This window comes from Gallus gallus, chromosome 1 (assembly GCF_016699485.2).
Source record: "Gallus gallus isolate bGalGal1 chromosome 1, bGalGal1.mat.broiler.GRCg7b, whole genome shotgun sequence".
NCBI classification, from domain to species: Eukaryota; Metazoa; Chordata; class Aves; order Galliformes; family Phasianidae; genus Gallus; species Gallus gallus.
The window spans coordinates 147,975,492-147,994,957 of NC_052532.1; the positions used below are offsets into that span (position 1 = coordinate 147,975,492).

General features: G+C 39.1%; 1 protein-coding gene across 33 annotated transcripts in view; it reads right to left on the minus strand.

Moving 5' to 3' along the window:
- GPC5 (glypican 5) overlaps positions 1–19,466 on the minus strand; it is a 676,292-nt gene that overhangs the window by 631,623 nt on the left and 25,203 nt on the right. For all 33 annotated transcript variants that reach the window (XR_005842199.2, XM_040653879.2, XM_040653810.2 and 30 more), the window contains one exon: positions 9,199–9,360. Coding sequence is in view for 32 of the 33 variants with exons in the window: in XM_040653879.2 (XP_040509813.1) it covers positions 9,199–9,360 (162 nt within the window). In the remaining variant the exon portion in view is untranslated. The remainder of the gene's footprint in view (positions 1–9,198; positions 9,361–19,466) is intronic.

Genomic DNA, 19,466 nt, shown 5'->3' on the forward strand with positions numbered 1-19,466 from the left:
AACAACAAAATTGATGAGATCTAGACAACTGGAATTATAGCCAACACAGAATTTCATGCATGCCTTGAGAAACACTCATTCTGTGGTGATTCAGGCCTGGTAGAGGAAGCTTTGTTGCTGTAGCCTATATTTATAGATAATATGAGCATTTGAAAACACCCAATAGAGCAGCAACTTGCATCATTTCTTTGTTGCAGATGAGTACCCTGCCCACTGAAATACAGGCTTAATTTTATCACTTTGCCTAGCAGTTCTGCAGAAAAGAACTTCACAAGAAGTCAACTGCATCCCGGACTGCAACAAAAGAACACTGGACAGCAAGGTGACGGAGGCGACTATTCCCCTTTACTCTGCCCTTATGAGACCCTACCTGAAGTACTGTGTGCAGGTCTGAGGCCCTCAGCCCAGGAAAGATGTGTAACCACTGGAGCAGGTCCAGAGGAAGGCCACAAGGATGATCAGAGGGCTGGAGCACCTCTCATATAAAGAAAGGATGAGGGAGCTGGGCTTGTTTAGCTTGGAGAAGTGAAGGCTGCAGGGAGACCTCATTGTGGTCTTTAAAGGAAGCTCGTAAACAGGAGGGAGACTGACTTTGTACATGGTAAGATAGTGACTAGAACTAGACAATCTTTAAGGTTCCTCTAATCCAAGCCATTCAATGGCTCTATGACCCTTCTGCTGTGAGGAACACTAAGTAGTCACACAGAAAAGCTGCAGAAGGAGTCTTAGACTTACACAGTGCAAAACAAGAAGTAACCAAGAAAACAGCCCAGTCTACTCAGAAATCTATTTTTAGACATTTTAGACATTATTAAAAAGAAATCTAACACAAATAGCTCCTATACATGCACTAAACTGCTACGTAGCTATCTACATTAAACTTCCAGCACTCTGTATTGGGATCTGCTACTCATATGCTTTTAAATGCATTCACTCAAAAGAGTGAATATAAATATTCTTCTTTGGAACTCCAAATTCAGCAGACCTCTAACACAGAACTCGTCTATAGTCTACATAGATCTAAGTTCAAGCCTTTGATGCAAACTGAGATTTCTTAAAAATTGACAGGTATCAATATTCTTTCAAGGCTCAAAGTACAGTTACCCAAGCCTGTGGCTGAACTGTTTAGCTTCAGTAAAGGCTTTTTTCATTACCACTGCTAAAATCAGTATGCCAAATACTTTATTCCATAAAATTATTATTTATTTCTGATTCATTCCAGGAGAAAAAAAAAATAATAAAACAAGAAAAAAAAAAAAAAAGAGAAGGGAAAAAAAAGAAAAAAAATGTAGACAAATACTTCATAGAAAGCAAAGAAGTGAGCAACTGATTTCACCTTCCACCTACTTGCACATTTCTACCACTCCAGCACAAGGGAAGTAGCTCACCCTGAGCAGAGAGCCAGCTTTCATTCACTTCAGGTTAAAAGCAATCATCTCTCTGAGTAGCTGATATGCTGGAAACTTGCATGTTAGCTTATTCCTCAATAACCTGTTTGTGCTCCTAGACCTTAATCACACCCTTGAGCTGTATTAGTCCCAGTTGCTGTAAGATTTCAAAGAGTAGGGGAGCTCAGAGGGTGGCTACTTTGTTGTGTATAATAGACACATTAGGGTTCAGTTTCAGAAACTTCACTAAATATTCAAAATCTAATAGTGTTCAAGCTTTCACTTTCCCTTTCCAAGGGTTACACAGGGCTGTTCCACTGCTATCCCATAGGTTTCTAGAGACAGCCAATATGCCCTAAGTTATTTAGCATTAACTTTGGATTTGTTTCTCTACAGGAACAAAATCATCTTCCCAGTTTCCCAGTTTCCATTTTTGAGCTATTTTGCAGATTTTGGGGGTTAATGCTCTTTCCATTATTCACCATCTACCTTTTTAAGTACAGATTTAGACATACAAGGGGTGCCCTAAATCTCATATTTAATTATGTTGGTCCACAATGTCAGAGGCAGATAGATGGTGGCATGGCAGTAGAGGTCAAACCTTCCACCAATATTCTGTTACATGTTGTTGCCATGTGACAGATGGCAGCAAAGGGGCAATCAGACAGAATGGCGTATGACATGGAAGAGCACAGGAAGCAAAGGTGTGTCACTGAATTCCTTCATGCAGAAGTAATGGCTCTCACTGACATTCACTTTCTCTTGTTGAACCTTTATGGAGACCAATGGGTTGATGCGAGCACAGTGAGGTGGTGGGTGGTGTATTTCAGCAGTGGTGATAATGGATCATCTCCACTAGTTCAGATTTTTATAAGCACAGCATACAGTTCATTGCTGCCGAAAATGTATAGCAAATGGTGATGACTATGTTGAAAAACAGTGTTCTGTAGCTGAGAATTTGTTCTATCAAACAGTTTTACTGTGCTCTCTGTATCTGTTGTAGTTTTCAAGAAAATAAATATGAGGCATTACTTTCTGAGCAACTGGCATATACAGGGAAAAATAAGTACCTGTTTAATTTTGTAATAAGATATTTTAATGCTTGCTTTGTAAATTCAAATTTGACGCACTCAGCCCTCCCCCATTCCTTTCTTATGTTTTGAAAAGATTGCTTTCTATTTAAAAAATGTCATTTAAAATGCAATTATATTTACCTGATTTTCATGTAAAAAACACCTTACTTTAAAAATTCCACTTAAAACTGGACTATTTTAATTAATATTTGCTGAGAAATATATTCATTTTTACCTCTCACAAAGCTTTTGAAAATGCAGTATAAAATTGTATTTTTCCCTAAGTAGTACGCCAGGTTTGCTGAGGTGCAATTTGAAAGGAAAACAGGTAAAAATAAGACTGTCTATATTATAAATACTACAAAATTTCCTAAGTTTCCTGCATGGAACATGAACTTCTTAATAGTATAATTGCTGTATTTCACATTCAAGCTTCATGCTTTTCACATATACTGCATGCCAGTGTACAGAAACCTACTTTATTCTATCTATTTACCACCCATATTTTTGAAAGAATAGCATAGTTCTTCTATAGGCGTCTCATTTTAAAGGAACGTGGATTGCCCTTTTTTTTTTTTTTAATTACATTTTTAAAATTTACATTTGGATTTCAGAGTATACCTCAACTCTTTTCCAATGGGGCCATTTCTTTCTTCAAGTAAATAACCCAAAACTGAGCAGTTTTCCAGCTCAAGGTTTATCAGCACAAAGCCGAAAAGTTTCAGTTCACAAATCCGCTGTCTTTCTGTTTAAGAATCCTAAGACTATACTCAGCTTTTAAACAACAGCACAAGACCAATAATTTCTGTCAGCTTTTGATCTATTATTATTCCAAGAACTTTTCCCATAAAAAATATCCATAGAAAGTTACCCTCAACCTTTCTTCCACTGTTTCATCCCAATTAAATGTAGCCCCCTGTATTTGCTCCTACAGAACACCAGGTTTCCCACTCGTGCTTGAAAATCCTGAAAAATCTAAAAGGCTACAGAAAATGCTGTCTTTGAAACAACACTAAACATTTATTCTGAGCTACCAGTTTTATACTGCAATGTTCTCTTGGAGTTCAGTCTTTTTTTAAACTCCTATATTTCACCAGCAAATCAGCTTCACAAAAATTTCAAACAGGCAGGAAGCAGGCATCCACAGCTCCGTGAAAATGCAAGCTTTTATAGCCCTGGCTTCAAAGGAAACAATGTTTTAAATTTGGAATTCACAGTTTTTTTCTCACGTATAAGTACTACATAAAGTATAAAAATTCTAGATTAGCATATGTCTATGCTGATCACTTTGTTATGCAGACATGAACCAAAATAGTTATCTGGGTACTAACAAAAATATGATTTTGACAAAATCTTAGTATTTACCCAGTATTTGAGTCAAATTTCAGATGATTTCCACAATGACAGGACTGCATAACTTCTAGTGCACCTATATCAGCTTAACTGTAATGCAGGTATTACCATTATTCAGAAAAACAATTGACTGTAAGTAAGCACAGCTTGAGACAAGACTCCACAAGCACAAGTGTGCACTAAGCAAGTATAATTTAAGAACATACCGAGGTGGTAAAAACAGTTATTACAGAAACAAAATAAATCCCTGTGTTTATAAACCTCAGAAATGCCCATAGCAAAGAATATGTGTACACAAATAAGTATCCAACAGATAAGAATGAGACAATAGAAGTAAATTCCTCTAGAACGATAAAGGACTTGTTTCCAACACATAAATAAAACTCAGGATTAATGTTGGAATTTTAATTATTAATCTAAATCTCCAGATTTCTGCACTTACAATAGCCCTACAGTGCTACCCAGTCTCACCTCTGTGCCTGGAAAGATTATTCAGGAGATCAACCTCAAAGCTGTGTTAATTCACTTTAAAAACAGAGTTGGCTGGTGACAGCCAATGTGGCTTCACTAAGCCAAATCGCATCTGACAAATTTGGTGGCCTACTACACTGAGGTTACAGGGTTGGTAAATAAAAAAGAACAACTGATGACATCTACAAGGACTTGTGCAAAGCCTTACAGTACATAAAATATCATCTACAGGAAAGATGGCAAAGGACTCTTTATCAGGGAGTGTAGTGATAGAACATGGGGCAATGGTTTTAAACTAAGAGAAGAGAGATTTAGATTAGATATTACGAAAAATAATCTTTACTCAAGGAAAAGAGTGGTGAGGCACTCGCACAAGCTGCTCAGAGAAGCTGTGGATACCCCATCCCTGGAGGCATTCAAGGACAGATTGGATGGGATCATAGGCAGCCTGATCTACTGGATGGCAACCCTGCCCATGACAGACGGTTGGAACTAGATGATCTTTAAGGCCTCCTCCAATCCAAATCATTCTATGATTCTAAGATTCTTTTCCTCACCCCATAAGGTAAAACCACCATGGCCATGGGTTAAGTCTACAGGGCAATAGAACAATGTACATAACTCCAGCAAACTGGAGACGACTTTTTTTTTTTTTTTTTTTTTTTGAGACTCTCATCTGTCAATACAACAGCCAAGTGAAAACTGGATTTCAGCCTGTCCACTTTCTTTTAATACAATCAGTTTCATTTAACATCACTGGAAGTTGCAATTCACATGTACTCGAGTCTTAGCTTATTTATATCACACTTAAAATACAAAAGATTACAGAGCTAAGAAAGAGAAAACTGTTGGAACTTCAAAGCAGCTCTTTGCATTGCAAATTACCTACAGCGCAATGTATCTTTTGAAACCTCAAGTGAGATATAGCAGTTCCTGCTGAAAGAGTTTTCTGATCTCCAAATCATTCTCCAGAAAACTTTACAAATGGAAAACAATTGAATCAGTGCCAAAGCAGATTTAGTGTTACAAGAATCATAGAATCCTTAGAGTTGGAAGGGACCTTTAAAGGTCATCTAGTCCTACTCTGCAATGAATATGGACATGCACAGCTAGGTCAGGTTGCTCAGAGTCCCCTCCAGTCTGACTTTGAAGGTCTCCAGGAATGGGGCATCTATAACCTCCATGGGCAACCTATTCCAGTGCCTCACCACCCCCCCTGTAAAAGACTTTTTCCTTATATCCAACCTAAATCTACCCTCTTTAAGCTTGAAGTCATTTCCCCTTGTACTATCACCACAGATACTGCTAAAGAGTCCATCCCCTTCTTTCCTATAGCTCCTCTTTAGATATTGAAAAGCCACTATTACGTCTCCCCAGAGCCTTCTCTTCTCCAGACTGAACAGCCCCAGTTCTCCCAGCCTGTCCACATAGGAGAGGTGTTCCATCCCTTGGATCATTTTTGTGGCCCTCTTCTGGATGCATTCCAACAGATCTATGTCTCTCCTATACTGAGGACTCCACATCTGGATTCAGTACTCCAGGTAAAGTCTCACCACCGCAGAGCAGAGGGGGAAGATCACCTCCTTCGACCTGCTGACCATACTTCTTTTGGATGCAGCCCAGGCTATGATTGGCTTTCTGGGCTATGGGAGCACATTGCTGGCTTATGTCCAGCCTCTCATTCACCAGTACCCCCAGGTCTTTTTCAGTAGGGCTGCACTCAGTCCTTTCATCCCCCAGCTCATATTGTTAGTGGATGTTGCCTTGACTGAGGTGCAAGACCTTGCACTTGTATTTGTTGAACCTCATGAATTTCTCCTGGGCCCACTGCTGTCTAGGTTCCCCTGGATGGCATCCTGTCCCTCTGGTGCATCAACCGCACCCCCACAGCTTGGCATCATCAGCAAACTTGCTGAGGGTGCACTCAACCCCACTGTCAATGTCACTGACGAAGATATTGAAGAGTATCAGTCCCAGTACTGACCCCTGGGGGATAGTACTCATCACTGGTCTCCATCCAGACATTGGGCCATTGACCACCATTCTCAGGATTCAATTCTGCGGCCAGTTCTTCATCCACTGAACAGTCCACCCATCAAATCCATATTTGGATGAACAAATATTCCATTATTTCTTATGACTTACACTCTACCAGAGAAAGCCGCTCAGAAGATTTCAACAGATTTTTTAGTTCATATAATTTACTTTAACTACTGGTTACAACTTTATCATATTTAAATGCAGCAAGTCCACTTCGACTTCAAACAACCTCCGTCTATTCACTTAACTCTGATCATGGTTAAAGTCAACTCTAAGTTTCTTATGTAGTAAAAATTTTACAAGAAAAAGAGAGAAGAACAACAGCAAAAACAAACATGAAACTGCATTAGGGCAGTGTGATTCAATACACTCCAGAGCTTACACCACAAATGCAGTAGTTTTCCTCTGTAGCAGTAATACCATAGTGAATGCCAGAAAATGCCATAGTTAACAATACCATTTATTACCTCTTTTGTACACGGGTGTACTTGCTAAATCCACTATTTTGGTGAAACATTCATAAGAAACCCAAGGACAGCTTGGGTTCCAGCAACGAACACTGCTCGTGTGTTTCACCAAATGATGAAAGAATGTAATCCTTAGGAAGTTCTCAAACCATCCCTCTATTGCAAAGATAGATAATCACTAATTCATTGGGAAGATGAAAAATCACTAATTCTTTTTTAGTTCCTTTCTATACTGTAAAATGGTATTACTAGGAGAGTTAAAAAGTGCATGCATTCCTTATTAGCCTCTAAATCAGTGGTTATGGTGCTTTCCTGAACTTGCAGATAATACCATTAAAAATTTTATAAGCTAAGAAAAGCCCAGAATTCAAATTCTGAATAGTTGCTAAGACTGTACATGAGGGAAACAATAATTTCTCCTTAATGGTAAGCACACTCCAGTCATAGAATCATAGAATCACAAAGTTGAAAAGGACCTACAAGACTATCTAGTCCAACCATCCTCCTATCACCATTACTACCCCCTAAGCTACTAAACCATATCTTGTAGCATCTCATTCAGACATCTCTTGAACACCGCCAGGGACGGCGACTCCACCACCTCCCTGGGCAGACCATTCCAGTGCCTGTCCACTCTCTGAGAGAAAAAGTTTTTCCTTATGTCTAATCTAAATCTCCCCTGGTGCAACTTGTGACCACTTCCTTGGGTCCTGTTTGTTGCCTGGGAGAAGAGGCCAAACTCCTCCTCATCACAACCTCCCTTCACGAAATTGTAGAGTGCAATGAGGTATTCTCTGAGACTCCTCTTCTCCAGACTAAACAATCCCAGCTCCCTCAGCCGCTCCCCATAAGACTTGTGCTCCAGACACCTCACCAGTCACATTGCCCTTCTCTAAACATGGTCCAGGGCCTCAATGTCTTTCTTGTAGCAAGGAGCCCAAAACTGAACACAGTACTCGAGGTGCAGCCCCACCAGAGCTGAGTACAGGAGGATGATTACCTCCCTGATCCTGCTAGCCACACTATTTCTAATGCAGGCCGGGACGGCATTGGCCCTTCTGGCCACCTTTCAAGGATAACTAACCTACAAAGGTAGGTATACATCCTACACACACACTGAAAATATCCAACATACTGAATCTCTTGGGGCATAAAAACAACAGAAATGCAGTTTCTAGGTCCTGATTTCACTTAAACTTTACTTACAATTCACTGAAATCCAATTCTTGTCAAGACTGAGAAATTGTGAGATTGCACAAGTAAATCACCTTGATATTTAGGGTTTTTTTTGTTTTTTTTGGTTTTTTGTTTTTTGTTTTTTGTTTTTTAATTTCTGATTTTTCTTCTCCTGGGTTGGAGGAAAGAAGATGGTGTTAAAAACCCACAGTAGAGACCACAGACCTCACTTAAGGCAAGTACAGTTGGTTCCTCAGTTCTACAAAGTCTACAGCCCTTGGATCCAATACACCATATAATGGTGCAAAAGAAGGCTAATAGAGAGAAGTTGGGAGGAAGAATGGAGGCAGAAAACAGCAAGTGAAAGCTTTCTTTGTACATTTTACCAGTGATGTCCTGAACATGACACCTACGGACAGCTGTATTAAGCAGACTAATAAAATACTAATACAATACTAGCAATGCTTCCAGAAAGGAGAGAGCAACTCATCTTTAGCAACATAACAATATCTAAACCAAAAGGTGAAGGCCTTTGGATTCAGAGTTACGGTCATGAAATGGCCATTAAAGCTAAGTCCATCTGCTAATGCATTTAGCAGTCACTGGAAAGACAAATTCCTAAACTTTTACAAAGTTAACATATTACCCTGCTCATCCAAGTGGCCCTAAGTACACATTAATAGAAAAATGACAAGACCGCAGGATTTTGTCCTCAATGTGTGAACTCTGTATACCTTTCCATCACACAAAACCATACATTAGCACTGTTTCTCACATCTTCACACGATGAAGATTCCTGTATTAACTGATGCCTTTCAAATTCAGAGAAAACTGAGTGGTATGTAGGGAAATAGCTTAAACACAATTCCACCAACAGCCCAAACAATTACTAATTTGCCAGATAGGTTCCCATCATGCATTGGAGCAACTGAGGTTCAACCCTGTGCTTAGGGAGAGGCCTATCCTGTACAGCACGTATCCCCATCAAGCGCCTACTACAACACAACCCTCACTTTTTTACTATTATTTTTAACATCTCAGAGTTCTTTTAGAAACTCAAAAACTCAAAAGCCTAAACAACTTGAACAAAACTTGATCCCAGAAATGAATCTCAAGAACAAAACACCCACGTATTTCCATTAAAACTAAAAATTAAAAGGTAAATTGCACACCTAAACCAAACAAAAATGAAATTGAACAAGTTTGGGAACAAAAAGCAGAAAGCCTTACCTTGAAAAGCTGCTGCATTATGAGATATTAAAAATTTTAATGTAGCACTAGATGTTTGAAGCACTTGCTGTATATCTTGCTTTGCTGCAGTCTGGTATCTTTCCTCCATCTTTTTAGTACAGCATGTTGGATTTTTAGAAGTGCAAACCTGGAGATCTACACCTAGGGAAGGAAACAATTGCAATGATTACTATGAAATAGAAGTTCACAATACACAGAGAAAAGAGTTGTGGGTGGTTTTTTGTTTGTTTGGGTTTTTTTTTTTGTTTTGTTTTGTTTTTTAAACATCGGTGTATACATTTAAAAGAAATGCCCATAGTTTTAAAGACACTGAGTGTTAAGCAAATTTAGATGGCAGTAGTAATTGAAATTCTGTGGGAAGAGTATCCTTATTACAATTAATTAGTGTCATATAATAGCATTACCTTGACACTGTAATCTTATTCCAGCTGCGAAGATTGCTAACTAGTGTTGGTAAAATACCAAGGATATGCATCGTACATCACTTGGAATACTGACTTGCTAGCTCATATGACCTAGCCCATGGCTCATAGCCATAACTCTCATTCTGTAAACCTTGGGCTGAAAAGGGCTAACTGCTACTAAATATAACAAACAGAACAGTGGAAAGCCCGCTCCTGATAGGTACATAATAAACATATTCATACTGATTTTCATATGGAGCAGTCATAAATCCTAGTCTAACCAATTTTACTGTTTCTTTCTCTAATGACCAGTATTCCCCATGTATTTGCCATGACAATTTACTGCTTCACTAACAGGATGGGAAAAGTTCATAGGAATGGACATCTTTTCAAATGTTTGGCACTCCGAAATTCAAGAGGAGCAATTCAGCACACTGTACTTCTCACTTCTCACTGTATAGTAAAGAACATCTTTTATGTGCCCTGAGGATTCAAGTCAGAATTTGTGGTTGTGAAGGAAGAAAAAAAGGAAGAAATTCCAAAGTGAAAAATCTATGTCACCCTTGCCTTTATACATACTTTCAGCTATTACACCATCTCTTTGAACGCTTTATTTCCCTGCCGCTAAATCTACAAATTGTAACTCTTCTTAAATCGACTCTTCTACTGTTTTTCCATATTTTCTCTGATAAATCATTCTATAGTCTAAATACAGTTATGGGAAAAGGGAAGCCCTACGTGGCTTGTACTTTTCATATTCCATTAGTTACCTCACATAAATTAAGGTGTTTTAAATAACATGTGTCAAAAAGCTCAGGCAGAAAAATTAAGTTACTGAGCAGAGTATGCTGATTATACCAAATTGGGTGGAGAGGCAGAAACACCAGAGAACTGTGTGGCCATTCAGAGAGAATTCAACAGGCTGAAGATTATGGGCAGAGAAGGACATCACAAAATTCAACAAAGGCAACTGTAGGTTCTTGCACCAGGGGAGAAATAACTCCATGCAGCAGTACAGTTTAGGGGCTGACCTACTGGAAAGCAGCCCTACGGAGAAGAACCTGAGCATGCTGGTGTGCAGCAAGCCGACCATTGGCAGCAGTATGCCCTTCTGGGCAATGGTATCCTGGGCTGCACTAGGAAGAGAGAGGCCAGCAGCTCCCTCTGCTCTTATGAGGCCACATTAAACTAATAGAATGCTTATAGCAATTTTAACATGCTCAGGTCAGTTCTGCTGTTCGGAGCCAAAAGGGTTGAGCTAACTGGATGTCAAAAGGACTATTGTGATTTAATCTATCAGACAGCTGAGCACCACACAGCCATTTGCTCCTTCTCCACCAGGGGGACAGAGGAGAGAACAGGGAAAAAAAAAAAAAAAAAGGAAAAACTTGTGGATTGAGATAAAGACAGTTAAATAGCACAGAAAAGGGGAAAACAATAACAGTGGTAAAAACATACAAAACATATGCCACTGGTTACTTAATTGAAGAAGTTTGTTAAGTGCCTGGATTAAAGTTCATCCAAATGGAGTATGGTAAACTGTTTTATCCTGTTTTTCTCTTCTAATTCAAGACATTTGTAAATGTCTCCTTGTGATGGCTTTGTTTTGTTTTGTTTCTCTTTTCCTGTCTGTTTTTTATTCTGTGTCTAAGTGTGATGGGGAGCAGGGAAAAAAAAATCACCTACGGAAGATTTGCAGTTTGCTAAATAGCTTCAAGCATGATTGAAGAGTCAGAGTACAATTTTTGGCTTGCTGACCCTTACATGAAAAGATGGCAGCAGTCTGTGACAAGAAAGACAACACAACCAAGAAGGCAAGAAAGACAACGCAACCAAAAATCCAACTAAGGAAGTAACTCTTCAAAGTGCATAGAGTGTTCGCTTGAAGCTGATAATTCACAAACTTGTGATCTTCCTGCTGCTTTTTCTTGCTTTGAGTTGTGTGCAAAAGGGCAATGCATAGTAACGAGAGCGCAATCGTAGAGAGAATTACCAAATTTTAGCCTCGTCAGTGCCACAACAGTGGGAACCCATGAAAATGTCACTCATAGTTGCTTTAGGAGTATGAGTTCTGGTAAATAATTACTGCTTTGGGCTCTGGACATATCTTTGACTTCTCCCTCTGGTACAGAGGTGGGAGGATTGAGACAGAAGCTACAGGGGAGCTGCAGTGGACAATAGGCAGTAGGTGAACAGAACTACAAGATCTGGCCACATAATCTGGCACAAGTGGTTTACCTCCTCTCTTTCCTCATGCAATTCAAAGACTCTTACACTCTTCAGTTCAGTTACTAATGAGGTGAAGATTTAGATTTCAGCACTGATTGAAGTCAGTGACTGTTAAATATAGAGATACCATTCTTTTTTCCCTGAAAACATTTCTCGAGAACTTAGAACATCATACAGCATGTACTCCTTTAAGCTATACAATTATTTAATAAAGCCTTTAGGTACTAAGTTTTTTGAGAGAACCAATTTTTCTTCTTTTTGACCTTCATCTGAGAACACATTTATCACAGTGTTTTAACTCAATTCCATTTCTAGTCCATTCTAGTCTAGAATATAAGGAATTCCTGATGTTATCCTCAGGTATAACACAGTAATTTATTTAACTACCAACATAAAGGCATTGCTTTCTACAGAACCAAATCACAATAGTTGATAAACTTTAGAGAGATTTTTCCTTTTAGTTAAAAGGCACCGATTTCTTGAAACTATAGTCCTTCTCTAGTTTTACAAAGGACAAGGAAGGTACAATTTATGCAATACATGGTGCGTTCTAATTTAATGCATTTTAAGAATATTTACAACTGATTTCAATTATTCTCTTTCCTGTGATGTACGTATAAATTAAAACATACAGAAAACTATTTGTATTTCTTATAGTTATCTCAAATGTTTCATTTTTTATAATTTTTTGTGCAGCTACAGAAACAAAAGAGCAATTGCAGAAGTTATTTTACGTACTCTAACTGGTACAGTTAATTTCAGTAAATCAGTATATTTTAATATTATCAAATGAGAGCAAATCATTCTATTATAACCATTCCTTTGTAAGGAGTGGTGATCACTTGCTGTAATACTGTAGAGGCCTTTCAGCCTTTTCTCTACATTAATCCCAATTTAATAACATTTCTATTTCAGCTGCTTCACAGTACATGATGATTACTTACATTTATAAGAAAAAAAATCTAAATCCAGTATTTCCTTCCCCAGATCCTCCATGATGACAAGTCAGTTTAAACTCTTTTATATGTTATTGTTATATCTATTATAAGTACAGTCATCTCCCCTAATTTCAAGATTTTGTGAAGATAAATATGATATTTGGAAAGTAATCATTTAAAAAATAATTTTCTGAACTTATTTAAGTTATAAAGAGAAATAAATAACAATAAAAAATAGATCATATCATTTACATAATAGATCTGACAAAAATGGTAAGGTATGGTTTACTTAGTAAGCCGTAACAATAGCAGAATACATTGACAATGTTAATTAAGTTCCTAAACAGAAAGACATTTGGCCCAAAAGCCAAATGATGGCTCATATTCTTGCTGGTGGGGGTTTGCTTCCCCCATCCCCCCAGTAGATTTGTCTAGAATGCTAGTTGTGGGGGTTCAATATAAAGAGCAAGTTAACAAGTGCGAATAATCAGAGGTCCACTATAGTTTTATAATCACAAGCAAAAATTCATGTCAGCAAATATCTCATCTACTCCTTAAAAATAAATATATATATAAATTACCAAAATTAATTTGCCACCACTAACTACACAAACAACCAAGCTTTATCCCATGTCACCAGCAGATAAATTTTCTGAGCCTATTATCACAAGATGACGGCTCTCACAGAGATTTCTGATCTCCTCCCAAGAATGGCGAGTATGTAATACTATATTACAATTTAATTGACCTTCAAAGAAAATTTAAGTTAGAACAAATACATCAATTATATAGGTTATATTTCATAATAACATCATTCCATAATAAAATCATATTCAATAATACATTCTTTAAACAAATACAGATAATTCAAACTTTTAACAGTCTGTCAAACTCTAACAGCATAAAAATTTCCCCAGCCAGTCAATAAATATTCTCAATAAAAGAAGAAAGCCTTTCAACTCAGATTTAAAATTTCCATACTCAATTCCTGAAGTGGATGTTTTGGTGAAAACTTCCTTCAATAGTGACTGAAAAACAGAACCGCACTGCAACAGTTCAGTGGCGGGTGTATTTGATAACAGCTCTGAAGCACCCATTTTTAAATCAAGTTCCGCTTTGCTGGTTATGTTCTCATACCTGAGTGCTTGGCTTTGAAATAGACATGAAAAATTGTGCACTGCCTCAACTGAGAATGACAACTCTAATAATGCAATAAAATATATTCCAAGCTTGAAGACTGTAAACATAATGCTCCAGTTCCAATTTAATCAGATTGGTGTGATTGTTCACAAGCAACAATTGCTCCCCAAGCCCAGTTGCTGCATTTAGACAGTATCTAATGGAGGCTCAGAGAAGTTACAGCCATGCCATCTCATACTAACCAAAATTTATAGCTGAGTGATCTGGCACTGAAAGATAATGCTAAACTGGTTTCCAAATACAGCCTTCGCACCTATTTTGAGAAACCAAATACCATGACAGAAGTGTTTGACACCTAACAGTGAATCCATAAAGCCAAACAAATCAGATCGAAGTGTGAGCGCTGGGTCTCCTGTCACCAGCCCCGCACCACAACGTGCTTTGGGCATGGTGTTGACCTGTATTATGTAGCAAGGATAATTACACTAGCTCTCAACCATCTGGACATGAGTCAAACTGTCCCATTTAGACTCTGAAGCAGGCATCAGTACTTGACCATCTCTTATTCAACGACTGATCCCAATTTACTAAGCAGCTAGCAAGCCCTAACAGCGATGGAAGGGGGACAAGTTCCACCAAGACGCTAGTCAAAGCCAGCAGGGCCTGACCTGAGCAGTAGCAAGTGGCAGGAGTGGTAGCAGATGCCAGTCCTCCTAGCAGGGATGGCAGCACTGGTCTGTGGACAGGACATGGCGTCATGGTCTCTATGCAAACGAGAGGTGGAGACACAGGCAGGAGTAGCCGTGCCCACTTGGTCTGTTCAGCCTAGAGGAGACTGAGGGGAGCTTCCTCACTGAGGGGAACAGAGGGGCAGGTGCTGATCTCATCTCTCTGGTGATGGCAAAAAGATCTAAAGGTACTGCTGAACCCCAACCATTGTGCTCCACAGCCAGGAACAACACACTCCATTTGCTAGCAGCACCCAAAGGCTCTGCCCATGGAATAACTGTCATGGTGTTTTCCTGTTGTTCTATTAAAAATAAAGCAGCACTACATTGGTCCCTCAGCAGGAAACCCTCCCAGCCCTGTGGCTAGCCCACCTCATGCTCCCCACCAGTACAGGACCAGGCTGCAGCCATGGTCCTGGCAGCAACTCAAACCCCAGTGCCCACCCCGCAGCCACCTCAAGTATTGCATCCCCACACCACTTACCTCTGCTGACTGAAGCACGCCCTGTGAGTCCCACCTGCCTGAGCCAGTGAAAGCTGGGGAAACACAGGCAATGCTGTGGGAATGGGCTGAGAGCAGCTGCCACCAGCCCTACAGCACAATGCAAGAAAAGCCTTGTTAAAGCCTCCAAGCCTCACAAACATGCTCAGCTAGAGTCCAGAAACAAATTAGGCGAGGCTCTGCTGGCAGCCCAACATATGCAGTGGAGGAACATGAGGTCACAGTCCATCACCTGGCAACGTAACACACCATTTTACTGTGACATCAAACTAGTTGCCCAGGGTGCTGTCATCCTGTGGAAGCCTGCCCAGCCCTTCAGTGCTCTAGTCAGCACCAGCAATGTGCCCCTGCACAACCTCTGGGGCTGCTGTGGTGTTGCTGTTGGAGTCCCCCAGCAGTCAGCCGACCTGGGCCTAGTGTTCCCCACTCTGCCAAGGGCCCTCTCTTAATGAGTGACAAAGCTACCTCTCAGAAGTAAATAACAATTTCATTTCTTAGAAGCAATGATTTCTTCTTTTGTACAAAGTTAAGAAAAGCTGATCTTGCAGAAAGCCTTTGTGCCACCTTCCCAATATATATATAGACTCTGATACTATTGCATTCTCGTTATTAACAATTAATATACACAGCATCAGCTCACACGCAGTTTTTTGTGCCTATGGGTACATATGCATAACTCTCGCCTACTATTAAAATTAAATAACTTAAAAATTAGATATATTAGCCAAATTGTACTCAGTATTTTCATTGTTTGGCACCACTTAGCTTTCAAGCTTTCTGACATTTTGTCTATTGTAATGCAGAAACTAATACGAACTTTAATCTAAGCTTGTTGCAGACTTTAGTGTAGCTTCAAGAAGACATTCAGACTTTCAGCAAAACTATAATAATGAATATTTGTTTACAGTTTTAATTGACTCTTCAATATTCTCTTCTTCCTTTGATTTTATGGTAAATACTTTTTTTAAGCAGCATATTTTTTAACACGAACATCATTCCCAACCCTAAGGGAACTTTGTTTTTGCTTTAAGACTGCTAATCACGCACATACAAAGTACATTTTATTGACCTAATTCTGTTCCATCTCATTAAACACAGCTGCTTTCAATGGTCAGGAAAAACTAACTGAATACTACATGTGAAAGAGCCCAACCAACTAAAAATGGGGGTTGCTCAAAGTCCACAGAGGGGTTTTGTAATTATTCCATTAAAACGCTATGGAACAAGCAACAGCGTACAGGACAGTGTTTGAGGAGAGCACACCAGCAACTGGATCAAGTCTTTCTATTTCAGAACAACCTACAATGAAAAACACACACTTTTACATGTTTTTGCATGTAAAAATCTTACTGTCCTAGGCAAGAATTATTTTGTCAATTGCCAAGCATTCTGAAACACAGTTAGAAAGTTTTCTAACTGTAGGAACAGTGGCTCTTTTCAGTACTGAATTCTGAAGGCTCTATAACTACAACTTGATTTTTTATCCAAAACCAAGGCAGAGAGAAAAGTGAAATAATTTTCTCTACAATAAATATACATTAAAATATACAGTTAGAGTATAGAAGAGGTTTTCTAACTGGAAACAATCTTGATGAGAGTAGAAAAGAGCTCAGCAAGAACAAAATACAATAATCCAGAAGAATAATTTTACCTATATCCAGAAGATCTGGAACTGATTTCAGCCTTTGATTCATGGTCTCCATCCTACAAATCCATCTTTTCAGTAACTTGGGATAAGCAAGTGCTGGCAGGATGAGGATGTTAATGACCAGGCAGAGAAAATACCAGACACGGTAAATTTCTGCCTGTCCGCTTAGGCGAATACTTTCAAGAGATCAAATCCAGAGACTGGATTTGACCCAGAACAGATCCAAAACAGACCCAGGATTGTCACGGTAAACAGTCTTTTAAGAGAGAGCATTGAAATGCCACTGGCTGAAAGCAGTCATTCAAACAAGTGGTTTATGCAAAACAGATTTGCAACCTGTATCACACGAGTCTTTCTTATGTTCATCCTTTAGTATCTATTTGTGAACTAATCTTTATTACAGCCACCACTACACAATAATCATCACCATTAAGATCAGTGTAATGTACTTCAGCATTGCTAAAAGAGGTAAGGATCAAACTCAAGCAAGTGACTCTGCTGACTTCTTCTTTGTGCCTCTATTTGATGGCTCCAGAAAGTCTCAATGCATTTCTAGAGAAGATGCATCCTAAACATGGCTTTCCAAGGACATGACAGGCAGCACTAGTACAGGCTTGGCTCCTTCCTAGCACCCTACAAGATCCCCTTCCTACTGGCAGGCACCCTATCAAGATTCTTCTTACATTTTAGAGAGCCAGAGGTGAAATGCTACCTGCGATCTGGAGCTAAAAGCTTATGCTCACAAACATAAGAATAATACAGGCAACAATCCTTACAAAACACAGATGTGATAAAATGGACCTCAACAACTGATACCACTGCGTAATCCACTTCCTGTCCCTGTTCAGATCCTTTTCTGGAGATCTGAACGTGTACAACAAATAGCACACACAAATTCTTGATTTAACCTCCACTAAAGCCAAAATCCAAGTTCCCTAAATTTCAACTGTACTGGAAACCTAAATTAGAAATCAAAGAGTTTGGGGTTGCTTCTGACCTAGACATTAAGCTGATTTTATTGCTATATTAGGCTGAACTAGCAAGAATATTTTAATTTGAATTAGCAGAAGAGCATTAGGCATCAACTTTTTCTGACATTAAGACATTCTTCAAGCATAATTTTTTGCCTTGTTTATTCAATTCTGTACATATAACTGTTTCCAAAAAGTCTTTGCAATAAACTTCATACCCATCAACATCTTCATTCCTCTAATTACATTTTTGTTCTTATGACACCGTAAGTGGTCTCGAAAAGACTGCTGAAAAGAAGCCTACGTTGGTTCCTAAAATTGAAATAATCTGTTCAGACTTTGGGGGAAAAAAAGAAAAAGAAAAAAAAATGGGATTGATTCTACAATTCCAGGAAATTTAACTTTTTTCAGTAAATCACTGAACTTATCTTTTTAGTGCAAAGAGAAACCTGACAATCGGATCATTGTCAAGTTGCCAACTAACACTTAACCAGCTGAAGACCTCTGGGCACCTCTGGCTGCTCCAACCACCTGCTGCCATCATCCATCCCCAAAACGCATGGGGCTGAGTGGTGCCCATTCCCACTCCAGGAGACACCCCAGAGGATCGCAGCTAACAGTCCTGCCAAAATCTTCCAGAGGCTCCAATAAACCTCAAACAGTGCTAGAAGCCCACTCATAAACAACCAAACTGAGACTCCTACAGGCAGCTCTAATACCTATTTTCACAAGTCAGCACCTACATAAAGTGTTTATGTACAAGGACATATGTTGATGGTAAGACATTAGACATTGAACCTTCCCACCAATATCCTGTTACATGTTGTTGCTGTGTGACAAATGGCACCAGAGGGTCAATCTGACAGAATGGTGTCTGACATGGAAGTGCGTATGAGGTGTGTCACTGAATTCCTCCATGTCAAAAACATGTTGAAATCATTCATAAGTGCTGAACTTCTAATGGCAGTCAAACAGTGGCTGTGAGCACACTGAGGGGTGGGTGGTGCATTTCAGCAGTGACAGTGGGTCACCTCTGCTGGTGAAGAATTTTACAAGCACAAGATGGAGGCTCTTGTTTGTAACTGGTGAAAATGCATAGCTAATTCTGGTGACTATGTTGAAAAACAGTGTTTTGTAGCTGGGAATTTGCTCTACCGAGTAGTGTTATTGTGCTCTTTGTTGTAGTTTCCATGGCAATAAATAGGAGGCATTACTTTTGGAGTGACCTATATACATAAATAACTACTACAGTTATTTTCTCGAGGCAACACATTTCCTCCCCACTCTCAGTATGCAAGTGAATGTATGGCACCAAAATAAATGACGATGACAAAAGTACAATAGTTACAGCAGACTACGGATGGAGAGGAGCACAGCAACAATGAACGTATCATTCATACTGATGTTACTCATACATGCAATGAGCACCAAACATTTATGTCACTGACCAGGCTTCAGGGTTTTTTGGTTGGTTTGTTTGTTTTTTGTTTGTTTGTTTTCAGACAAAATATCTGCATTTGCACAGAACCAATCCAAGTAGGCTTTCCAACCAAAGCATTTGTTTTCTTTTTGGTGAAGGTTATGATAAAATCTTAAGACAACGTAATAAGGCCTTGGATACTGTTATGTGTAATGGTGACCTAACTACAGTATCATAATAATAGCAGACAATCCTAAACTTAATACA